Source organism: Antechinus flavipes, chromosome 6 (genome assembly GCF_016432865.1).
Source record: "Antechinus flavipes isolate AdamAnt ecotype Samford, QLD, Australia chromosome 6, AdamAnt_v2, whole genome shotgun sequence".
NCBI classification, from domain to species: Eukaryota; Metazoa; Chordata; class Mammalia; order Dasyuromorphia; family Dasyuridae; genus Antechinus; species Antechinus flavipes.
The window spans coordinates 263470354-263495119 of NC_067403.1; the positions used below are offsets into that span (position 1 = coordinate 263470354).

The 24766-nt window shown below is 53.5% G+C and overlaps 1 protein-coding gene across 1 annotated transcript in view; it reads right to left on the reverse strand.

The window, feature by feature from the left end:
- AP2A2 (adaptor related protein complex 2 subunit alpha 2) overlaps positions 1 to 24766 on the reverse strand; it is a 49763-nt gene that overhangs the window by 9407 nt on the left and 15590 nt on the right. The window contains exons 2-13 of the mRNA XM_051966638.1: positions 22053 to 22121; positions 18044 to 18186; positions 16687 to 16880; positions 12521 to 12650; positions 9548 to 9649; positions 2599 to 2707; positions 1968 to 2118; positions 1608 to 1776; positions 1387 to 1524; positions 1034 to 1216; positions 441 to 538; positions 61 to 292 (exon numbers count right to left, since the gene is read on the reverse strand). Coding sequence (XP_051822598.1) covers positions 61 to 292; positions 441 to 538; positions 1034 to 1216; positions 1387 to 1524; positions 1608 to 1776; positions 1968 to 2118; positions 2599 to 2707; positions 9548 to 9649; positions 12521 to 12650; positions 16687 to 16880; positions 18044 to 18186; positions 22053 to 22121 — 1718 coding nt within the window. The remainder of the gene's footprint in view (positions 1 to 60; positions 293 to 440; positions 539 to 1033; positions 1217 to 1386; positions 1525 to 1607; positions 1777 to 1967; positions 2119 to 2598; positions 2708 to 9547; positions 9650 to 12520; positions 12651 to 16686; positions 16881 to 18043; positions 18187 to 22052; positions 22122 to 24766) is intronic.

Genomic DNA, 24766 nt, shown 5'->3' on the forward strand with positions numbered 1-24766 from the left:
GCCCCCCCATCCCCCACCCCCGTTGTGCTGCCCCCCATTCCCCGGCCCCCCGCCCCTCACCAGGATGTCCGTGCTGGCGATGGTGCTGAGCCGCAGGTACTCCACGGCCCTCTGCTGCAGCTCCACGTCGGCGTTCTTGAGCTGGCTGTCGCTGCGCAGGACGTCCTGGATCGTCGTCTTGATCTCGGGGAAGAGGTTCACGAACTTGATGTAGGTGGACAGGAGCAGGGCCCGCGTGGGGACGCTGCACAGGTGGAACTTGGAGTGCAGCAGGTTGAACTGGATGAGGGGGCTGGGCAGGAAGGAGGGGAAACCGCGGGGAGCGTGAGGAGGGGCCGCAGCAGGCCCCTCGCCCCCCAGCCTCCCCTTCCCCCCGGCTCCCCCACCCCCCCATGGGTGCGGGGGCCCGGGCCAGGCGGAGCACGGGGAGAGGCTCTCACCTGGACCTCGGGTCGCCGGCTATCAAGTTTCCAAACTCCCCCAAGATGTAACCGCCGACTTTGACCAGATTCTCGTGGCAAGCCGGTGCCTGAAGAGCCTGGGGACGAGCGAGGGTCGGGTCAGAGGCCGGCGTGGGCAGCCCACGGCCTCCTGGGGAACGCGCCCACGGGGGAGCTCACGGGGCTCCCCCGACCCTGATCCTTCCTCTGCGTCCTCTCACCCCCACCCACCGTGCTCTGGGAAGCAGGGCCCTGCAGACTGACGGGCAGACAGACAGACGGACGGATGGGCAGACAGACGGACGGACGGACGGAGGGGCAGACAGACGGACAGAGGGGCAGACAGACAGACGGACGGATGGGCAGACAGATGGACGGACGGATGGACGGAGGGGCAGACAGACGGACGGATGGACGGAAGGTCAGACAGACGGACGGACGGATGGACGGAGGGGCAGACAGACAGACGGACGTTTGGACGGAGGGGCAGACAGACGGACGGATGGACGGAGGGGCAGACAGACGGACACCCAGCACGGGCCCCATCTCGAGGCTGCTCCCAGCCCCCACGCCAGCGCGGTCCCCAGGCCCACCTCGAACACAGTCTTGGCCGCATAGCCCTGCACGTCGTCCCGGTTGATGACGATCTGAATGACGCGGTACCAGACCTCCTCGCTGACGTAGTCCCCCGCGATTCGAATCAGGTTCAAGATGGTGTCCACGTACCAGGTGTAGTCCACCGCGTACTTCTCAGCCAAGATGGCCACCTTCAGGACCTTGGAAGGGAAGAGCCCGGTTCGCTCTGACCCGACGGCCTTCGGCCGTACCGGGCCCTTTCAGGGAGGAGGGGGCCGGCCGCGAGGCAGGCTGGCGCCCCCACGTGGAGAGGGCTGGTGGGCGCGAGACAGCCGCGTGGGCCCGGCCTCCCCGCCCCCAGAGGACTCACGATCTCTTCCCGGATGGAGTAGTCGGCCGTCTCCAGGTAGTTGAGCATCTCGGCGACGATCTGCTGGGCGTTGCTGCGGTCGCACATGGCGTAGAGGAGGTCCACCGCTCTCTGCCGCACGCTCACGTCCCGCTCCGTCTAGGGCACAGAAGGAGGGGCCTGAGCGCTCTCAGCGCAGGGGCCGGGGGCCGGGGGGCGCGGGACGGGCCTCGGGCACCCACCTTCAGGGCGTTGATGACCGTCTCTATGTGGGTCTTCACGGCCTCGTGGGAGAACTCGGAGCTGGCCAGGGTGCACATGCTCTCCAGGGCCAGGTACCGCAGGTTGGTCTCCCTGTGCTGCAAGAACTGGCCCAGCTGGTTACAGGCGCGGACCAGCAAGTTGGGCTCGCTGCCAGGAGAGAGAAAAGAGCCAAAATGGGGGTCTGGGGGCCCCAGCACCTCCCCGCCCCCACCAGGAGGGAGGGGCCTCTGCAGCCCAGCGACTGGGGAGGGCACAGAGCCTCCGGGGTCCCCCACCCCGGACCCCGGCACAGCTGCACTCAGCCCCTCTGGGCCCACCCCCGGGCCCCGCCAGCGCACCTGTCGTGATGAATGATGAGGCTGATGGCCTCGAAGAGCACGGCGTTCTTGGCGTTGGAGTGCTGCACCTTCTTCGACTTGGGGGGCTCCTGGGCTTTGTTCAGGATCGTCTCGAGGCACTCGGTCAGGCGGCCCCGCACGGCAGGGTCTTCTAGGAGACACCCAAGACACTTGGGGGCGGCCCCCGGTCCCGCACAAGGCGCTGTCCCCCCGCCCGGGCCCCTCCCCACCGACACTGGAACAGTGAGGTCCCCTCAATCCCGGCGCCTGTCTCCACAACCCACGCGGGCGATAAGTCCGGCTTCAATGTCCCCGCCCCGCGACGTGTGACCTCCGGGGAGCCCCGGCCCTCGCCTCTGCGGTACCCAAGCTCATCCTGAACCCTCCTCCCCAGCCGGCCCCCGGACGCAAGCGAGCCTGGCCACCTCCGACCCTTCAGGGTCTTATTCAGCGCCCACTGCGTACTGGTCCCATCCTGAGCCTCCCGGAGGACACGCCAACCAGCGAAGGGGAAGCTTGCCCCGCGGGCGAGTCCGGGGGAGGGGCAGGACCCCGGCAGTGACCCGGAGAGCCACTCACACCACACAGGAGCCTCGGGCGCCCGGCGGGCACGCTCCGGGGGCCACGTTACCTGGGGGCGGGTAGCACTGCAGCAGCCGCAGAAGCTTCACCGACAGCCAGGGAGCCGGCACAAAGTAGTAAGTGTAGTCCTGGAGATCGGTCGACGCGGACGTCACGATCTGAAGAAGAAGCAAGTGGACCATGGGGGGAGGGGAGGAGCGAGCCCCCCTTCATCTGCTCCCGTGGGGACCCACAGCCCCGGGGAGACCACAGCTGCCCTTGCCCACCTTCCATCCTACAGGTGAATAAACAGGGCGACCAAGGGAGGGAAGGGCACAGGAGGGAAAGCCTTCCTGCGGGGAAGGGAGGGGAGGGGCCAGATTCAGCCCTCCCTCACCCCAGGACCCTCTCTGCTCCTCCCCCTCTTCCTCTGAAGACCCCAATGACTCCTCACTCTGCCCAAAGCTTGTGCCCTTCCCTCGGCCAATCCTGAATCGGCTTTCTGCTGGACAGGGGCGTTCATGCACCTCGTGTTTCTGCCACATATACTTGTGAACACCCTCCCCCGTGAGAACGACGCTCCGAGTGCAGGACTGTCTCGTTTTGTTACCCCAGGGCCTGGGGCACCAATGCTAGAAAGCCCCGGGGACCCTCTGAAGACCCTGGGGAGGACGGGCAGCAGGGAGTGGAATAGGTGGTCACTCCTGGGCTCTAAGAGCTCCCCCCGACCCATCGGTCACTCAAGGACCGAGAGCGCGAGGTCTTCCCAGGATCAGCATTCCAGCAGCGATTCCCTTTCTTACTCTTAAAATGATTCTGTTTTACTTCCCGATGCTCCGCTCCCTCTCCTCCCACATTCACTAAGAAAAACCACACGCACCCTTTTGGCCACACAAAACAAATGAGAAACTGATAGCTGCAGAGAGAGCGAAGAGGAGAGGAAGGGGAGGAGGCAAGAAAAAGGAGGACGTCTGCTCCTGCTCTCTGTGGGGACGCAGAGCGTCGTTCATCGCGGGCCCCTCCCCTCCCGGAGCGGACCGCCGTCCCGATGCTGCTGCCGCCGTGCACGCGTCCTCCTGGTTCTGCCCCCCCCCCCTTTCCTCCGCGTGCGTCTTCCCAGGATTTTCTGAAACCATCCCCTCGTCATTTCTTAGCACAACAGCGTCTGTCACACTCACAGATCACAACCGTCGAGCCATTCCCCAGCGGGGGGGCATCCCCTCAGTCTCCCACCACAAAGACAACTGCCACAAATATGGGTTCTTTCTCTGATCCTTCTGGGCTGCAGACTAGTAGTGGGGTTGCTGGGTCAAAGGGTGGGGGAGCAACGGCTGAACTAGTTAACATTCCCATCAACAGTTGGCAAGGAACTGGAAGTTGAGCGGATGCTCATCAATTGGAGAAGGACGGAATAAGTTCTGGGACATGAATGTTATGGAGTATTATTGTTCTGTAAGAAACGCCCGCAGGCCTGGAGAGACCGACAGGAACTGATGCTGAGGGAAGCGAGCAGAACCAGGAGATCCCTGTACACGGCAACAACAGAATTATACAATCAATTTTGATGGCCATCGCTCTTTTCAACAATGAGATGATTCAGGCCAATTCCACTTGTTCAGTGATGATGAGATCCATGTACACTCAGAGAAAACTGTGGGAGCTGAGTGTGGACCACAACACAGAAGTCACTGTTTCTGTTGTTTGTTTGCATTTTTTCTTCTTGATCCCATTTCTCCTGCGCAATTATATAATTATGTATACATATATTGGATTTAACATATATTTAAACAGATATATGTTAAACAAATTAACATGTATTATTTGCCATCTAGGGGAAGGGGTGAGAGGAAGGAGGAGTAAATTTGGAACACAAGGTTTTGCAAGAGTCAATGTTAAAAAATTATTCATGCATAAGTTTTGTAAATAAAAAGCTTTCATTTAAAAAAAAAAAATGTATCCATTTTCCCGTAATCCCACCATTACTGATTTAAAGCATTTTTTTTTCCCATAGAGCTACTGATTACTTTTATCTCTCTGTGCTTATTCCTTCAATATTGATTAATGTGATCATGGATAGTGTTGCTTCACTCATGATATTACGGGAAAAGCTTCCAGCTTGTGCCCATTACAGATTAATATTTGTTCTTAGTTTAGATACTACTTAACATTTTAAGGAAAACTCCATTTATTTTTGTGTTGTGTTGTTTGTTTATTTGTTTGTTTTACAAGAATGTGTATTGCACTTTCTCAAAGTTTTTTTTCTGCATAGGTAGAAACAATCATGACTTTTACCACTTGTGTCACCGATGTGGTCACTTATATTCATAGCTTCAGAAATACAAATCAGTCCCGAATTTCTGCAATAAATATAACTTAGTCACAATGTATGATCTTTATGATATAGTGCTATAATTTCTTTGCTGTTATTTTATTTCAATTCAATTTTTGTAACAATACTCATAAGGGAAACTGAGCTATATTTATCTCTCTATTTTGACCCTCCCTCGTTAGATATCAAGACCATATGTCTCGTTTACCTATTTTTTCTAGTACTAGAATTGTTTTTTAAATGTCTGGTAAAATTCACTTGTAAAACCATCTGATTCAGCTTTTTTTTTCCTTAGAGAATTCATTTATGGACTTGCCTAATTTCTTTTTCTAAGGTACAGTTATTTCTATTTCTTGTTCTGTCAAATGGGCAAGTTATATTTTTATAAGTACTCATAAATTTCATTTAGATTGTCAGTTTTAGTGGCTTGAGTTATATGGCTCCTATTAGATACTTTTATTTCATCTTCATTGGGTAAAAATTCACTTTTTTCTTTTGTGAAATTAGCAATTTGGTTTTCTTTTTTTTTTTTTTTAATGATGCATCTATTTTAATCTTTTCTTTTCCTTAAAATCAGATTCCAGTTTTACTTCAATTTTTAAGCACTTTCTATTTTGTTCATTTTTCCTTTAATATTCAGAATTTCTGTTGTGATGCTTAATTAGGGATTTTAATTTGTTGGATATCTAAGGGTTTGGGGGATTTTTGTTTGTTTTTTAGCCGCATGCCCAATTTGTTGATCTGCTCTTTTTTTCTTTTTGATGTAAGCATTTAGAGATATAAACTTTCCCCCCCCCCCCCCGAGTACTGCTTTGGCTGCATCCTACAAATTTTTGGCATGTTTCATTGTTGTCATTATCCTTGATGAACTTACTGGCTATTTCTCATGATCTGTTCTTTGCTACATCCAATATTTAAGTTATTTAGTCTCCAAATAATTTTTAATCTATGCTTCAAAGACCCTTTATTGAATATAATTTCATTGTATTATAGTCAGAAAAAGAAGCACAGTATTTCTGCAATTGCTTGTAAAATTTATATGACCTATATAGTCAATTTTTGTGAAGGTGCCATGCACAGCTGAGAAATAAAGAAACTCCTTTCTATTACCATTCAACATTTCTTTAACTTTATTCTTATTTTATAACTACCTAGGTCTGAGGGGGATTGCCTGAGGTTTCCCTGCTATTATCATTTTATTGTTTACTTTTGTCTGAAACTCATTTAACTTTTTCCTTTAAGATTTTAATATTTTAAATTAATATTTGTGATTGATAATTATTAAGATTAATATTTGGGAAGTTAATTCATTGTCTATAATATTTCTTGGCATCTAGTTTCCTTAATTCTCTTTTAATTAGGTCTGTTTTTGCTTTTTCTTGAGATTGTAATTATTGCCAGTACTTTTCAATTCAGCTGAAATACAACAGATTTTGTTCTAACCCCTTATTTTAACAGTGTGTGTGGTCTTTTTATTTTAAATATGTTTCTTGTAAATTACAAAGTTGGATTTTGGTTTCCAATTCATTTCATTCTATGGTTGAGTTTATTCTATTCACAGTTAAGACTGGTGTGTATGTCACTCTATCCTATTCTCTTCTACTTATCCTTTTTTTAAAATCATTACCTTTCTACTAAGAGTCTGTTTTGCTTTTCACCCAGGAGTTCTAGATTTTACCTATAATGTTCCTGGGAGTTTTCATCTTAGGGTTTCTATCTGAAGGTTACCAGTGAACTTTTTCAACTTCTAATGTGCCTTCTGGTTCCAAGGTATCTGGGCAATTATCCTTTATTATTCCTTGAAATAGGATGTCTAAGTTCATTTTTGGTTCATGGCTTTTAAGTAATTCATTCTCAAAACTTTCATTTCTTTTCCTGATCAACTGTTTCACCTATGATATATTTAACATTTTCTTCTATTTTTTTCCATTTTTTAAAAAATTTTATTTCTTAATGTCTCATGAAGCCATTACTTTCTATCTGGCCAATACTAATTTTCAAGGAATTTTTTTCTTTCTTTTTTTAAATAGTATTTTTTCCCTCAAATACTTGCAAAGATAGTTTTCAACATTCATCTTTTCAAAATCTTGTGTTCCAATTTTTTCTTTCTTCCTTCCTTCCTCTCTGCCCCCTCCCCAAGACAGCAAGCAATTTATATAAGTTATAAATATGTAAAGTTCTTCTAAATATATTTCCATATTCTTTATGCTGCACTTGAAAAATCAGATCAAAAAGGGAAAAAACACGAAAGGGAAAAAACATGAAAAGAAAAAAAAAAAAAGCAAATAAACAACCATAGCAAAAAGGTGCAAATACTATGCTTTGATGCACAGAAAGTCTCCATACTTCTCTCTCTGGATGTGGCTAGTATTTTCCATCCCTGGTCTATTGGAATTGTCTAAAATCACCTCATTGTTGAAAAGAATTCATCACAATTGATCATCACATAATCTTACTGTATACGATGATCTCCTGGTTCTGCTAATTTCACTTAGCATTAGTTCATGTAAGTCTTTCCAGGCTTTTCTGAAATCAGCTTGCTCATCATTTCTTATAAAACAATAATATTCGACTACATTCATGTATATCATAACATATTCAATCATTCCCCAATTCAAGGAATTATTTTCTTTAGTGATTTTGTACCTCTCTTACCAAGCTGCTAATTCTCTTGTGGTAACTTTTTTTGCACAGCTCTCATTTCTGTTCCCATTTTTTCCCTCTATCACTCTTACTTGGTAATATTTTTATTTAGATTTTCTGGGTTTCTTGTTGGGCTCGTGTCCAATCTGCATTTTTCTTTGAGGTCTTGCTTGACAATATTTTCAAGACATTATATATTATTTATCATCAGACTCTTCTTTGTTTATTCATTCTTCCAGCCTCCTTGCTGACACTGAATTTGATGTTGGTGTTAGGCTCTGCTCACCTACGGGGGGAGATCTAGCCTGAGCTTGTTCTGACTGGGAGTCTACCTGCTTTTGGTGTCCTCGAAGCGGCGAAGCTGGGAAGAGGTCTGCTCACTGCCCTCCCAGTGCGAGTTCTGCAATTCCTGACTGAGGTATGATCTGCTGACTACTGTGTGGTTGTTTTCACAGACTGCTGCTGAACTGGGTCACTGTAAGCCCCGGGACAGGCTCTGCAGGTTCAGAGGGAACAATTAGCTTCTCTGACTCCGCTTTGATCTGAGAATTCTGCCCTGGGTTATTCCACTGTAAATCTGGCAGGCTCCTAGACACTGGGCTAAAGACTGGAAGAGAGATCCCCCCTCTGCCTGTGGGATCAAAGCCACATCCTCAGTGTTTGGAACTTGCTCCTTGCTCAGTCTCTCCTCACTCAGCCTCGACGCCTCCTCTCTGCCCTAGGCAGAGGTGAGGAGTGAGAGAGCTGCTGGATGGCGCTGCCCTGATCCCAGAAGGGGGTCGTCAGATTCAGTCTAGAAGTCAGCTAGAACTTTCCCTGCTGCTGTGGCCAGCCCTGTGAAATACCCACAGACCTCTTCTCCTAGCCTCCTAAGCTGGCCTGGGTTGGAACAAGGACTCACTGTGGCTTTTTTTTTTGGGGGGCGGGGGAGGGAAGGGGGAGCTTTCCCTAGCAGAGCTTGCTCTGGTTCATTTTCTAAGTTCCTGGGAAGCTGGTGTTCCAGGGAAACAGGCTTCCTCTCACTCTACCCACCTTCCACCCCCATCAGCAAGTCTTTTTCAAGTAAACCTTGTCACGTTCAAGAGCTTTGCTGGCACCACATGAAAATCCACCTATTCCTTCTTCATCCTGCCACGCCCTGGCCCCAAACTCAGGAGACAAACAGTACCCCAGAGCCCTGCGGAGTCTGACTCCAGACCCCCGAGCTGCAGCAAATCATCTCACGGACGACGCAGGAGACAGCCCCATCCCATCTTCTCCCCTCCCCCACGATCAGGACTCCCCAGAAGGACAGGGCGGGCAACATGAAGAGTGCCTCCCATGACTAGCCCTAGACTAGACTAAGAAGCACCAAGGCCTTTCCTTGGCAGAGAGGGCAGCTATGAAGGGAGTGGGCCCGACACACACAGTCGCTGCAGAAAAACGAAAACCGATTCTTTTCCAAGAACAAATGGTTTGGGGCCCCTTGGCAAACTCGCTCCCACCTCCAAGTGGCCTGGAGGACTGAGAGGGGAGGTGGACCACGCCGGGTCACCCGCGCCGGCCCCAAGGCTGGTCCTCCATCCACTGCACCAGGGCTTCTCGAGGGCGAGCAGCCCTATTCCAGCTGGCGACTACACGGCACAGAGAGCTTAAGTCTTTTCAGCCGTGGGCAGAGCTCAGAGGGACATGGAGCGAACCTGCCAGAGACCTGGATCTCTCACCCAGACACACGTAGAGCTAACGAGCTAGGGGTGTGACCCCAACCACGCGAGGGCCTGCATGGCTGAGAGGTCCCCACAGACCTGGACCGCGCCGCCTTCAGCTCCTGCTCCTGGGGACCCCCACCACTTTCCTCCTCTCCTATCCAAATTAACACGATTGTCCCAAGAAAGGCCATGGGTCGATCACTGCTCTACAAAGCCGCGCCCCCTCCCCCCGCCTTTCCTTAGATTATTACAGCTCCTTCCCCATCAGGGATGGCCCCGGTTCAGGCCTGGGGACAGGGCCCAGCAGAGCCTGCACTTCATGCGATTGAGAGAAGGTGATGAAGGAGAGTCTTACTTACTCTGCTTAATCTGGAAACTGCTAAGGACACAGAGGTCTTGAATTCTTCTGGGTTCTTCTGGGCCAGCGTGGTGATCAGACTCGTAGCAGCAGTGACCACACCCTGAATGAAAAAAGGCCCACGAGTTTTAGGTGATCACAACCCGGCACTTTCTGCCACCGGCTCTGTCTTTAAATCCCACTTTCCCAAAGAAACGTCCCCCTTAGTGATGGCTACAGAAAACAACCGTCTTCATTTCTGTCTTTTGATCACCTGGGTGTGGCACAGGGTTACATACAGCAGGTGCTCAATCAATGCCTAAAGAATCAAGTGAAACGTTCTCATCTCCATTTTCTTTAGCTGTAGCCCTAGGACACGGAAAACCCCCAGCGAGCGCCAAATAATAAGCAGCAAGAGATCCTCTCCCCGATGGCAAAACAGGTTCCTCCAGGTTCTTGCTGTGACTGCCGGGTCCCCATGATGCCGCTGGGTCAGCCTCTTCTCTGCCGTTCCCTTCCCCTGCCAGCCTCGCTCTTGGTAACCCAGAGAACGGTCACCCGAGGTGCCATTTGTTCCCACCAGGGGAGAGGGATCCTGTGGAGCTCAGGCGAGCCGGCCCCACCCACAAGAGCCTGGGGCAGAAGGGAGAACCGAGGTCTTCCTTCAGTGAATGCCTCCCCCAGTTCCCCTCTAGGGCAGCGAGGGGGTGCCAAAAGCCAGGAGATGCACAACATGGGGGGAGGGGGCAGCCGGGTGCTTCTCCTATGTTCCCGTCCATGAAAGCCTCTCAGGGGCAGGTCCTGGCACTTGGGCAACTACCACAGTGCCCGGCACCCGTGGAATTCTCACTGAAGGAATAGGAAGCTCACAAGAATGGGGTTTTATCTGGTCATGCTCTGGCTGTTCACTCCCAAAGTACAGGAGCAGGGGAACCACCAGTGCTCCCCAAATCTGACAAGCTCCTCTCTGGTCACACTATGGCTGTTCACTCCCAAAATACAGGAATGGGGGGGCACTAGAGCTCCCCAAATCTGACAGGCCCTGCAGTCACAGGCACCCAGCTGGAAAAAAAGCAGAAGGAACCCACCCCAAGAAGAGGCAACTTTACAGAAGCTTCCAGCCCTCCTATTTCCCTTTATGTGGAAGGAGGAACGAGGGTGGCAGGGTCCCAATCAGGACAACTCCTCAGACAAGGAGAGGCTTCTGGACAACTGGCCCATTGCTGAACAAAGGCCGGGAAAACGGGAAGGGGGGGACTCCGAATGCTCCAAAGACTATGGGTGTCAGATCGAGCTCATGGAGAACATTTGATTCTCCTCCTTGGCTTAAGTCACAGCCCCTGCCCCTCCAAGGCACCTGGCAAGCAGGGGAAGCCTGGGGGAGGCTTAAGATCCAGATGAGCTCATCCAACCTCGGTAAAGGGTGAGAAAAAATAAAGACCCCCTGAAACACAACCTCCCCTTGTAGGTCCATGGGCACCTAAGGCCAAGAGTCCTCCAGCTTCATTTTAAAAAGGGAGAAGTCAAGGCGGGAAGCAGCAGATACATGCACTCACAGGAAAAGGACCTTCTTCTCAGGGGCTGCCATAAGGTCAGCCTCCTTCCTGTCCCAGCATGCTCATCTTCCTATTATAAATTTTATTTTAACTACGTTTTACCTATTGGGCCAAAAATGTGCTGAGCTGCACTGTTCACTGGACGGTTACATTCTTCAAGGTAAAGAGACTGAAACTGTCCCTTCTTCTATACTTGAAAAAAATTTCCATTTTATTCTATTTTCCATTCCAAATTATCTCCTTCCCCTCCCCCAAGCAAGAAAAACAAAACCCATGGGTGAAATAAAAAATCAGTAGGTCCAAAAAAAAGGAAAACAAAACAAAATCTGCCCCAATCTGCCATCCTAACCCCCACACCTCTCTCGGGAGGTGGGGAGTCACTGCAGCAATCAGCATCATGAAGTCCTTCAAAATCGCTCATTTTCCAACACTGTTCCTGGTTCTACTCACTTCACCTTGGACCAGTCCAGATGAATCTTCCCAGATTTTCCCAAAACTATCCCATCCCACATTTCTTGTAGCATGAGAGGATCCGTCACATTCAGAGACTAGAACTTGTTGGCCCATTCCCCAAACTGAGCCTGCTCCTACTCTCCAATTTTTGGTCACTACAAGAAGAGCTGCTATGATCTTTTGGTACATATAGAGCCTTTCCTTTTTTCTTTAATCTCTTTGGGGTATCTACCAGGTAGATTTGGGGGCATGGTTCCAAGCTGCTTTCCAGAACAGCTGATGGACTAGCTCATAGTTCCAGCCTCCCTCCACCTATGATGTTTAAAAAGTTCCAGAGGCGTAATTTCTGGGTTAATTAGGGATTTTAGTAAATGATGTCAATATTCCAAGGAAAATGAAAGTGTCATTTACTTCTAAGTAACCCCCAGCTTAGACAATCTAATCAAACAATTTATTCCACCAAAAACTGAATCGCCCACAACTGAGTGGGGTCTGAACAAGACTGTCAAGAAAGTTAATCCACCCTCATTCTCAGCAACGTCCTCTAGAGACTGAACTTTTGAAATGAGCACTAAAGAAAAAGGGGCTACTCTGGGTCTCCCCAAATCGCTGATTATCAATAATCATTTTTCTAATTCCGCCTTTGGCCATATGGAGAGATGCAGTCCCCTCAATGAGTCACTAATACAACAAGCATTTCATTGGAGGTTTCTAACTAGGGAGTTTATGAGGGAAAACAATGTGACAGGAAAGAAATTGTCCCTTTTGATGCAACAAACACTGACCCATCATTGCTCTGTCCTGCCTCTTTCCTCAAATGGGGGGCTTCCAGCGGACACGGTTAGAATTTTTTTAAGTCAAATCCATGACCTCTCTCCCAGGACCAACCATGAAGCAAAGACGGACAGGAATGATGTGGAAAAAGTCTAACCGTCCCTTCACCAAAGGGACTCGGCCTCCAGCTCCCCCCAGCCCAAGATGCTCACCAAGTGCTGGTCATTAAGGAGATGCACCACGCGGGAGGTCCAGTCGCCCATTGGCACAAGGTCCGGGGACGTTCTATACAAACGCAGCAAGCACAAGGCCGCACTCTGCTTGACGCTGTCCATGGTATCTCTGAAAGACCAACAGGCCTACCCATTAGGAAGAACAACTCACTGCACACAACCAAGTGCTCGGGCCCCAGCTGGGCGCGCAGCCCGACGTGCCGGAAGAAAAGGCAGCTCCCACCGGAAGCCCCGAAAGGGGGGCAGGAGCCAGAAGAAAGAAGTCAGCCTTCCGGACGACACACGAGGCCGACGAAGGGGGAGAGAAGAGAAGGGGAGCCACGCTGAGCGACGCAAAGTTGGAGGCTCCCCAGAGTGTTGGGAAACTCTCCACTAGGCGAGACTGTGATTCAGCCCTACCGCGTTTCCCCATTGAGCCCCTCTCTCTCTGGAAGAAACAAGAATCAGAGGAATGCCAACGCCATCTCCCAGGGTCCTTCCCCAGACCCCCAAGCAGTGCTGTTCAGGGCTAGCCCCCCACTGCCTGTATCCTGATACAACCGGGGCCTAAAACTAACATGCGCCTGGCAATCTGATGGGAGGCCAAGTGAGCCTGAGAAGATCTTAATTCTTGGGGTTTTTTTGGGGTTTTTTGGTTTGTTTGTTTTGGTTTTTTTGCTGAGGCAATTGAGGTTAAGTGACTTGCCCAGGGACGCAGCTGGGAAGTGTTAAGTGTCTGAGACCAGATTTGAATTCGGGTCCTTCTGACTTCAGAGCTGGCACGCTATCCCCTGAGCCCCTTGGCTGCCCTAAGATCTCAATCTTTGCCAGCTCCCATGCTCCTTCAAAGACTCCACTCTGCTGGAACCGCTCCACTCCTTCCTGTTGTGTTCCAGCATTCCCCGTGTCCAGGACGTGCCTTTCACAAAGGGCTGCTCAACCACTGCTCAGGGAATGGCTGCCAGGGCCAGACTGGGGGGGACAGCTACAGGGGCAGGACAGCCGTCAGGTCATTTCTAAGAACAGGCTCCAGCAGACACAAGTCAGGGCCGAGAGTCGAGGAGAAACCTGTCAAGACCTGGGGGAAGGGCAGGCTCTCGCCGTGGAGGCCGCCAACTCCTGCCAGACATACGCTATTCTCTGTGACGTCTTCCTCACCTTCTCTCTGTCCTGCCTCCCCCTCGCTTAGAAATGAAAGAAATAAAGCTCTGGCTACAAACAAGCGTAGTCATGGACAACAAATGTCCGCGTGTGCGTCCTTCGCCCTTCCCGCAGGAGGAGCGTGGCAGCTTTCATCGCTGGCCCTCTGCAATCGTGACCAGAGTCCCTGCATCTTTCAGAGACGTTTGCTTTATCTGACCGCCGTCAGCACCTAAACATTCTCCCGCTTCTGTTGCTATAAATCGGTTCATACAAAGTCTTCCTGGGCTTCGAGGAAACCATCCGCTCCAACATTTCCTATAGCACAAGAATAGGATTCCATTACCCTCCACTGGGCATCCCTCAACTTGCCTTTTCTCCACTTATTCAAAAGGAGCCGGATACATTTTTGTACATCCTGATTTGTTTTCCGTAGAACTAATCCGCTGCCTCAAACGATCTCTTCCTTCTCTCCTTTCCTTCCTGTTTTCACTGCTATTTCCACAAAGAACTCTGTGTCTGCACGTGTCTCCTTTGATCAATTCACACGAGAGATACAAGAGCCAGTCTCTCTCACCACCTCTTTCTCCTTCTCTGTGTATTGACTTGTATGGTCTGAAAATGGGAGACACTTCTCCCAGACTTTCCTTTCCTTTCCCCTTTAGGTTACTCCCTTTCTCATCTCTTTCCATTCTTCTCCTACAATCAACAAAACTAAAAACTCCCAGGTCTTGTGGCTAATTAGACTCCTTTTCTGATCACAGATAAAGTTTACAAAATTAAGATGGAAGTTATTGTTAATATTTGTTTAGTCCTTTATCACTGTTCATTCATCTTTATATTTCTGTTTCTTGTATTTCCTGTACTTGAACTTCAAAGTTTGCCCAAGCTCTGGTCTTCTCATCAGCAATACATGGAAGTCCTCGACTTCAAAAGTCAATTTTCCTCCTGTTCTGCTGGGTAAGTTATTCTTGGCTATCAACTCACATTCTCCGGAATACGGATTCCAAGCTTTTCATTCCTGAAAAGCGTAAGTTGCTTAATCTTATGTGACTGACTACAGCTCCTTGGGCCTTGAATTGTCTTTTTGGCCACTTGCAGGGTTTTCCCTTTAACATGGAAGCTCTAGGTTTGGGCTGGGACGAGTCTGGCCATTTTCACTTTGAGGAGGTGACTGAGGGATTCTTTCCACTTCATCCCCCTGATTCTCAGAGATCTGGACAGTTTTCTCTGAAGGGTTCTTGGCTCTTGTTTTCTCTCTCTCTCTCTCTCTTTTTTTTTTTAAAAGGTCGTGGGTTTCAAATGATCCAATGAGTGTTAACATTTTTTCCCCCTCATCAATGTTTTCAAGGTCAGTAATTTTTCCTGTGAGATGCTCTGGCTTTTCATCTTTCTTTTTCAGTCTTCTGACCTTAATTTTGTTTTTCACCTTGTGAAGTCACTGGCTTTTCTTTGGTGCCTTTTCATTTTCAGGGAGTTTGCCGCCTGGGCAAAGATCTGTACCTCAGGTGCCAAGCTGAATGAATTCCCTTCCCAACCCCGTCTTCCTTGGCTCCCATTTCTTTTCCCTTTTCTTCCTCTCCCACTTTCATTCCATTCATAGAAACAGTTTTAACTTTTTTTAAGCCTTTGCTTTTTTCTCTTCTAGGAATTCTAGTTGAGTTTGTGCCAGTCTGTGGTTTCCTTTCAGGCTTTGCTTGGGGACATTTGGGGGTCATTCCCTTCTTCCACATTTGTGCATTGAGCTTCCCTGTCTCCATAAGAGCACATTTATGATGGGTTCTTGCTTGTTCTTCAAGGTACCTACTGAATTAGGAGGACTTTCTGTCAGGGTTCTGAAGGGAAGGTCTGGCCCACTTCTGCTGTCACTCTCTGGGAGCGGTGAGTGCCGTGCGGCTCTCGAGAGCTCAAAAATGATCCCAGAGTGGTCTGATGGGCGAAAGCTACTCTCCGCCCCGGGTCTGAGTTCAGAGGTTGGGGACCTGGGTTGGGTCTGAGCCTCAGCGCGACCTGCTGGAGCGGCTCCCGTCAGCCAGCAAGGAGGCTCTGTTGGCCCTGGTGGGAGGACTGCAGACTCGCCTCTGGTCAGAGGTTCCTGGCCTGGGTCTTCCCTGAAGGAATCAGGCTGGGCTGGCAGCGGGAGCTGAGCTCTGCCCTGCTCTCGGGCACCGAGTCACCCAGCGGCTGCTGCTTCTGAGCTCGCTCTTCTCTCTGAGCCCGTAAGCACTCCTCACCAGAGCCCTGCCCCGGGCATAGGTCCCACCGTCAGTGGCTCCGCGTCTGAGCAGTGGGCGGCAGAGGCGCTAGTTGGCACCTGCTCCCACACCCCACCCGGGAGTTAAGGGCCCTTCTCACCCCGATGCTTCTCCCCGGGCACGAGAATGCTCAGTTTGGCCCCAAATAGCTAGTCCTGCTCCTTCCCCAGTGTCTGGAGACCCGTCTCCCGCACGAACCTGGGCCAAAAACTGACTCGTGATTTTGCCTCAGGTCTCCCGATCCTGATTCAGTCTCGGCTGAGTTCTGGGCCTGCCCAGAGGAGTTCTGGGAGGGAGCTCAGCAGCCGTGCAGACTCTATTTTGCCATCTTGCTTCTGCATCTCATACTATGTCGCATCCTGAAACTGCCGGGGCTGGGGGGAGGGGGTACTTCTAAGGGATGGGCAACAAAGTGACCGTGATGTCTTTGCATGGAAAACGGCGCCCCCAAGACTCCGCTGGAGGAGGAGGCAGGCAAGGCAGCCAGTTGGCCAACCAGCTCTCGGGCTCACCCTGGCCCTGCTGTCTGTCACAAAACAGGGCAGGGGGTCCTTCCTCGCTGCGGGGTCAGGGCCCCCCGGGACCCGGGACGCTTCCTCTGCCCAGCAGAGATGGGGAGAGTCTCTTTGGCCCTCCTCAGCTTCTCTGCGCTGCCCAAAGGCCACCCTTACAATAATATGACTCTGAGGGGCACTGAGGCGGAGCCCCCGGCTCCCTCCACGCGGTATGCGGGGGCTCCCCTCTTCTCGGCCCCCTGTCCCAGATACCTACCCAGCCACCAGGATCTTGGGGATTTCCCCGGCAAAGGCCTCGGCCATCTCGCGGCTGCCCACGTTGGCGATGCAGTGGAGAGCCAGCCCCATGAAGGTCGGGTTCCGGCTCGCCAGGTCGTTCTTGATAGCGTTATTGATCAGGCGGATCAGCTCACTGTTGGAGTTCACTAGGACAGAGATGAAAAGGTAGCCCTGCGTCCCAGGGAAAAGAGAGTGAGACAGGAGCAGCGAACAGCCCGGAACTGAAGCAAAGGGAGCCCGTGCACGGACCTGCCCTCCCACAACGGACGTTCTGCCCCCAGGCAGGCCGGGGACTCCCACGATGCCCGAGGAGCGCAAGCTGGTGCCCGCGGAGGAGCGCAGGAGCGACCCGTGGACCCCTCCCACCTGCAGCACCTCCCTCCCAGAGCGGCTGTGACGGACAAGTGAGACTTTGTTATTTGTAAAGTGCCGGTGCAGTGCCTCGAAAACAGCCGGTGTTAACTAAGTCACCAGCATCATGACCCTGGCTCTCCACCCCCAAGTCTATTCTGGGCCCTCCCCTCCCCCCTCCCTCTCTCCCTAGATGATGTCACCTCCCGGGGGACAAGTCACACGCTCATTGTCAGTGATCCGAGGTCTGCACAACACTTTACAAAGACGCTCTCTTGCGATCCTCACGACTCTGGGAGCAGAGGATGCAACTGACCCCATTTTTCCAGATGAGGAAACTGAGGCAGAGGGGAGGGTCACATGACAGCACCTGAGCCTAACTCTGGACTCACATCCCTCTAACTCCAGACCTCACCCCAGGTGGCCCTGTGTCCTTTCCCCCGCGCTAAGTCTCCCTGCCCTTCCTCCGCGCAGATCCCACCATGGTATCCTCACTCAATTAACCCCAATGGCTCCCTCCCGACTTGAGGACCCAAGAGAAGCTCGTCTGCTTGGTTTCTAAAGCCCTCTTAGGAGTCCGGCCCCAGCTCTCCCAGACTTCCTGGACACAACTCTCCCCTCAGCTCCAACTCCTGGACACCACGGTGCTCCTCCTCCGCTCCTCCTCCCCTCCTCCGGCACCCCGCCCTCCTCCCCTCCTTTCAGACTCGCTTTCCCTGACCTCTGCCAGTTCCTGGGCGTGCTCCCCCCCAAACCCCTGCAGGCGGGACTTCTCAGTGCCTTTGACAGTTTTCTGGCAAACTGAAGTCAGCCCTGCTGCCGAGGCGGAGCACTGGCCCCGCTCCTCCTCTCGCCGCACCTGACGGACACACAGGGGCCCGCCCCCGGTGCAGGGCGCTCCGGGAGCCCGAGAAGGGCAGGAGCCGGCCGAGACCTTCCCGCTGCAGCCCGCCCCAGCCTCAGCAGAGCTCAGCGACACTCACGATCTGCTTTTCCGTGTAGCGATTTGAGCTCAGCAGGTTCACTGCCTCCATGTGGCCGAAGTCAATGTCGTGGCCCAGGAGGAAGATGAAGAGCAGCTTGCACACGTACTTCTTCTTGCTGTAGCCATCGAGAGCCTTGTCACCTGGCGGGGGGGAGAGACTAATGAGGGTCTGCTTGGCCACGTCCCCACTCTGCCCCCTGGCCAAGGCCTGCAAGACAGACCGCTGAGGACGGCTCCTGGCCCCCGGGATTCAGGCTGAGAGGGCATTTGTGTGTGTGTGTGTGTGTGTGTGTGTGCATGCGTGTGCATGTGCGTGTGAGTTACGTGTGTGCGTGTGCATGTGTGTGCGTGCATTGTGTGTGTGTGCATGTGTGTGCGTGCATTGTGAGTGTGTGTACGTGTGTGCATGTGTGTGCGTGCATTGTGTGTGTGTGCATGTGTGTGCGTGCATTGTGAGTGTGTGAATGCATTGTGTGCGTGTGTGTATGTGCGTGCGCATGTGCATGCGTGTGTGTGCATTGTGTGTGTGTGTGTGTGCGTGTGCACGTGCGTATGCGTGTGTGTATGCATATGCGTGTGTATGCATGTGTGCGTGTGTGGATGGACCTTCCCATCTTGGACGTGTGACGAGAGCTCCACGTGTCTGGACTGGCTGCAGACCACCCGCTGTCTGACTTTCGCCAAAGGGAGCCGGGGAAGGCTAAGGTTTCCCAGCTCTGTGCTCCCCAGAGCCCATGAGCCACGTGAGGAGACGCCGGCCTTCACCGGGCGGCCGCGGGGCCGGACTTTTTGTAAAACGCCGACTACTCTGCTGAGCTCTCTGGGACGAGATGGAGAAAGGAGACAGCAGGAAGAAACGTGACACAGAACTCCCCCCAGATCCCTCTGGGAGGCAGCAGGACGCCCCGGGGCCACCACGGGTACCCAGGCTGTCAGTTCTGTCAGTCTGGGGAAGGACAGACCAACACAGGAAACTAAGAGAGAACAGGGAAAGGGGAAGGAAAGTTTCCATGGGGGGCAGAGGCACAAAGGTCACGAGGGGCACGAGGTCAAGGACCTCTGCTAAGGAGGTGCTGGGAGACAGGGTTCCACCAGGGGGTGCTGTGGCCCAGCTTAATAGGGTCCTGAACTTCCTTCTTCCTTTGGGTTCCTATCACCAACGTGTGCCTGACGCGGGGCTGGACACCGACTCAGCCCATCCCAGCATCTCCCAGGGAGGGCGGCCACAGACCGGGCTCCTCGCAGGTGTCACACAGGTCAGTGGCCGCAGGAACTGCTGTCTCCTCTAAGCCAAACCCGGGAGCCGGCCGATGACAAAGGACCATCCAAAGGAAATCGGGAACACTGCTGATGACGGCTCATACAGCGAGAATGATGGCAATGGCAGCCTCATCCATGAGCCATGTAAGGTGCTCCTCCAACATCAAGCACTCCCTGCATCCCTCCCTCCATGAGCCATGTATGATATTCCTCCAACATTAAGTATCTACTCCACCTGTCAATCCAGCCATCCGTCCATCCGACTAACCATCCGTCTGTCCGTCTGTCCATCCATCCGTGAGCCATGTGAGATGCTCCTCAAACCTTAGACACTCCCTCATTTAGCCTTTGCCATCCTCTGGCTCCTTTCTACCACTAGTCCTGAAGCCCAAGCCTTCCCTTGAGACGACTCCTCCCTGCTTATGAGGGACCACAGAGATCCGCCCGGATGTTCCACGGGAGCCCAAACACACACATCAAATCGACAAACGAGCTACTGTGGTTGTTGGTCTCATTCTTGAAAAGGACCCTGACATCAGGGAGGAGATGCCATGACATGCAAGTGAACTGGACTGAAGTGAGAGAGGGCTGGACAAGGTCACCGGCCCCGCTGCCCCCTCCAGAGCCATCTGGGCAATGAAGATGTCGCCAGTCCCTGAAGCTTCACAGAAAGAGAAAACGAAGCAGCCGCTGACCTCAGGGAGTTTCCTGCCTATTCCAGGTAGCACAAGGTGGAGGGAAAAGATCTAGAGCGAGAGCCACCTGGGGGAGGAGAGGGCTGGGAAGGAAGGGCGCCCCCAACCTCACATCAGTGGGCAAGGAGGGCCAAGAACCGAAATCCCGGAACAGCTCAAACAGTTCCATCGGACGGCCCCACATGTGGTACTGGAGTCTTCGCCGACTGATCGTGGCCTATGAGACGTTCACTGCCACTAACAGCCGCCCCCCCCCCCCCCAAGCGATCCACAAGTTGGAATCTCTGCAGCGTCCTGAAAGCGCCTCGTGGCTTATTACCACGGAACATAACTGGGACATAACTTGCCACAAAACTGGAACAGAGCCATCCGATGCTTAGGTGGATTTCTGTTTCTGCTGGGGAGCTGCTCGGCCTGCGTCGGGTGACCTGTGTGGCCCCCTTCCAGTGACCTGTGTGGCCCCCTTCCGGTGACCTGTGTGGCCCCCTTCTGCCGGCCAAATCCAGCTCACGGGCCATTGGCATGATCTGTCCAAGATGCTCTCACAGATCAAGCAGCTCTCTGGGCTGACCCTCCACCTGCAGCTCGGGATCTGGACGAAAAACACTCCTCATCCACTTGGGTTTTCTTGTTTAGATTGCGGTCCTGAGCTCTGGAGAGATGCCCTTGTGGGGAGCCAGCACAACATCAGCAGCAAACAGGAGCCGTTCCCGGGGGGCTCATCTGGCTTCCGGGGGTGGGGGCGCAACGGCACCTTGGGGAGCCCACGTCTGCCAACTTGCTGGATGAGAATCGGTCAGAGCCAGCGCCCCCCAAGGAAGCCCCGAGCTCTGTACGCTTGAGCCATCAGTCAGTAAACACTGATTAAGCACCTTCGCTGCGCCAGGCCCCGGGCCCAGCTTCAAGGCCACCCGGGCAGTGCCAGACCTCAAGGGCTCCCCCAAGCTTCGGGGAGAGCGGGCAAACAAGCACACTCACACGGGCTCTGGACAGGAGAGGCCGGAGGAAGCCGCACTGAGGGAGGGGGCTCGGGGAGGCTTCCTGCCCAAAGTGCAGGCAAGCTGGGACTTCAAGGAAGCCCGGGGAGGTCAGCATCGGGAATGGGGGAGGGAGAGCACTCCAGGCTGGAGCCGAGACACGGAGCCGAGACACGGAGCCTCGGTGGGACAGCCAGGAGGCCGGGCTGCTGGGTGAAGGGCCACGTCGGGGGGGGGGAGATGGGACTGACTTACAAAGGCCTTTGAAGACCAAATAGGGCATTTTGTGCTTGATCCTGGAGGCAACAGGGAGCCAGGGAGTTTACTGAGTGAGGGGATGACACAGTCCCACACTGCAGGAAAACCACTTTGGTGGCTGGACAGAGGAAATATCAGAGAGGAGCCTGAGGCAGGCAGACCCCTAGCAGCTACTGCCAGGCTCCAAGCATGAGGATCACCGGGCGGGGCTGGGTCAGAGGAGGAGGGGGAAAGTTTGGGAAGTGCAGCAGCGGATGGGAAGCCCACCAGAGGTCGGGGGGTTGTGGGTCGGCTACTTTGGTATGGAGGGTGACAACCAGCACGGAGTCCGAGATGACTCTCAGGCTGGAGGCCTGGGCCCCGACAGGACCAGATCGTGTCACATCCCCCTTCTCCCAGGAGCCCTGCCCTCAGTGCTGAAATAATGAACTCCTCCCTCCCACAGCCGGGCAGCTCCAGGCTCAAGTGACCCCCTCCCCCCCAGCCAGCATTCTCCTTCTGGGCACTGTCTCCCCCATTAGCACCTAAAGTCCCGGGGGCAGGGAAGTGGATCCCCGGAGCTGAGGGCGATGTCCACACACAGGAAAGGGCTCGAGCCACATTTCTTCAGTCATTCCTCTGCCCACGTGTCTGGGAGAGTCTTCCGGGGGCGGCTGCCACTGAGGCCGGCAGGGGCTGGGATCACGAGAAGCCCAAAGCCCACCTCGCCCCTTCTCACGACCTTCCTCAAGGGCAGGACCCGGGACCACAATGCTCACTTCAGGGTCCGGCAAAAGCAAGACCAAGGGACCGCCGGCTGAGCCACCCTGCCACTCACCTTTGAATTTGGATCGGATGTTGGCCAGTTCTTTGTTTATCCTTTTGATCTCCGCCTCCTTACTCTTGCCTGAAAAAGAACAGAAAGCAAGTGCTGCCTTTAGCCAGGCACAAACCAGCCTCCTCCTCAGCCAGGAGGGAGGAGCCTTGTTCCAGCCACTGGGTGCCAGGGCTCGGAGGAAGACGCAGAACCAGGGCCTGGATCTAGCGGCCGTCCCACTAACGGCAAGTCCATGGGGCCTACCGCTGCCCCGACGAGCTCCCGGACCCGGGGGTCCGCCAGCCGGGGTAGGGGGGATGGCACAGGACATCAGAAAGGGGAACGGCGCTCTCTGCCACATGAGGGGGCCTGCCTAAGTTCCTTCAACAGGCCGCGTGGTCCAGAAAAGGGGCCCAGACTGGGAGTCCGAAGGCCCACTGACCCCTGGCTCCTCCGTGCCCCTCACCCTTGTTGTGCCCTTGGACAAAGTCCCTCCAGCTCCCCTGAGGACCCCGGGCCTCTCCTCCAAGGTGGGCAGATCCCGCCTGGAGGCCAGTCTCCTTGCAAGAACCTCAGCCAGCCCCGCAACTGATAAATGGTCCCCAAACAAGAACGGTCCCAGATAAGGCTTGTGGCCATCTAGAGCCGTGTGGAATGCTCCCGACTGCAGAAATGCACGTGCGAGTCTGTCCGAGGAGCTACCGGATGCGCTAACAGGCCTGGAAAGGGAAATGACCCTCACAAGCCAGAGAGCAGGCAGATGAAATCTGGCCAGAAATCAGCAACTGGAAGCGGGGGCGGGGGGGGGGGGGGGGGGGAGGGGGGGAGGAGGGGACGGGGGGCAATCTGGAGATTGGGGAACTTCCTTGGAGCTGCCGAGGAAGCTAATTCCACTTAAGCGCGGCGGTCACTAGAACACTACAGCGTGCGATTCTAGAGACATCCCGGGCCGTGTCTGCCGCAGACATCACCAGCTGACCTCATGACTTTATCGCTTCCATTTTATTTATGGGCAAAGGGGAAGCTGCGAAGCGAGCCAAGCTCAGGAGACAGGACTGAAGCCGGATCTCCCGGCCCCGGGGCCAGGGCCAGTGGCCGATGGCACTGAGCCTCCCAGCGTCTGTTTACAGGAGTAAGGAGGCAGAGGGCTGCTGCTGCGTTTACAGCCGCTGCTGCTCACTGTCCTAGTCAGATCACCTCAGATTTTTCATTCCAAGAAAACAATAGGGAGCTGGACAGCGCCGGCGACAGAAACGAGGTGGCAAAGGGACCGGTCCTGCTTCCCCCTGAGGATCAGAGGGAGAGGGTGGAAGTGATGCTGAAGTCACAAGAGTGCCCCCAGAATGTAATGGGCCACCCTGCAAACTGGGGGGCTCCTTCTCACCGGACGGCCCCCGCAGAGGCTGACTACCCACAGCAGGCTCCAGACCCCAGTTCAGAACGCTGTTAATATCCTCTCCTCCACCCTCGGACAGTCTCCCAAGGCTCGCGCTGAGAGAAAACTTCCCTCTCTTGCCCCTCTCGTCTCATCTTTAGGTTCCCTGCCTGAGCCCCTCCTTCCTGGTCTCCCTTGCCAGCCTGACAGCTAGGCCATTCCCACTAACTGTGGGAACCCTCTTGGCTCGGTTCTGGGCCCTCTCCTCTTCTCCCCGGCCCTGCTGCCCTCGGTGATCTCAGCGGCTCCCACAGATTCTGTTACCACCTCGGTGCTGATGCTTCTCAGATCTATTTATATGCTATTTCTGTCTCCTGACTGCGCTCCAGGCTCAGAGCTCCAGGTCGTCTCAAACTGAATCTCATCTTGTCCACAGCTGACCTCATGCTCTTTCCCCCCCGCCCCTTCTAACTGACAAGGGCTCCGGCGGCCTCCCCATCCCCCAGGCTCACAAGCTAGTCATTGAGTCCTCCTCGATCCTGATGATTCCACCTTCCCCAAAGCTCCCGTCTCCTGACAGCGCCACTGCCGTGACAGGGCCCCCAGCACCTCTCATCTGCCACCCTGACGCAGGCCCCCCAACATCTCCCATCCACCGCCCTGATGCAGGCTCCAGACGCCTCTCATCCGCCGCCCTGACGCAGGCCCCCCGACACCTGCCTACTGCAGTAACTGCTGGATGATCTACGTGCCTCGGACCTCCATTCCATCCCAAAACATCATCTTCCTAGAGCACAGATCTCCCCTATCGCCCTCTGCTCAACAACCTCAGATAACTCCCTATGGTCTCCAAGAACAAATACAACATGCTCTGGTCAGCTGTTAACACCTGGCCCTCCCACCCATCTCATTTGCTCCATGACTAGTCTTTACACAAGACCTCCCATCTTTGGACTGGGGGCATTTTCACTGGACAGCTTTTCCTCCTCATTTCTGCCTTCCGGCTTCTCCAACTTCCCTCAAGTCTCAGCTAATGTCCCACCTTCTGCCACAAGCCTTTCCCGGCCCACCTTAACCTTCCCTCAGAGATTCTCCTGCTCAGAGAGAGCTCTGGGTAAACTATCTCCCCCATCAGACCACAAGCTCCTTGAAGGCAGGGACTACATTTTAGCCTTCCTTTCTGTCCCCATCATTTTGCACAGTACTGATATGCAACAGGTGCTTAATTAATGCTTGGGGAGCGGCTGCCTCAGGAGGCCAGTCTCCCCTTACTGAGAGACTTCTTGCTGGTCAGCATAAGCCGCTACAGGGACACCAGCAGATCGTGAACTCCTTGAAAGCCCGTCTCCCTGGCACCCGG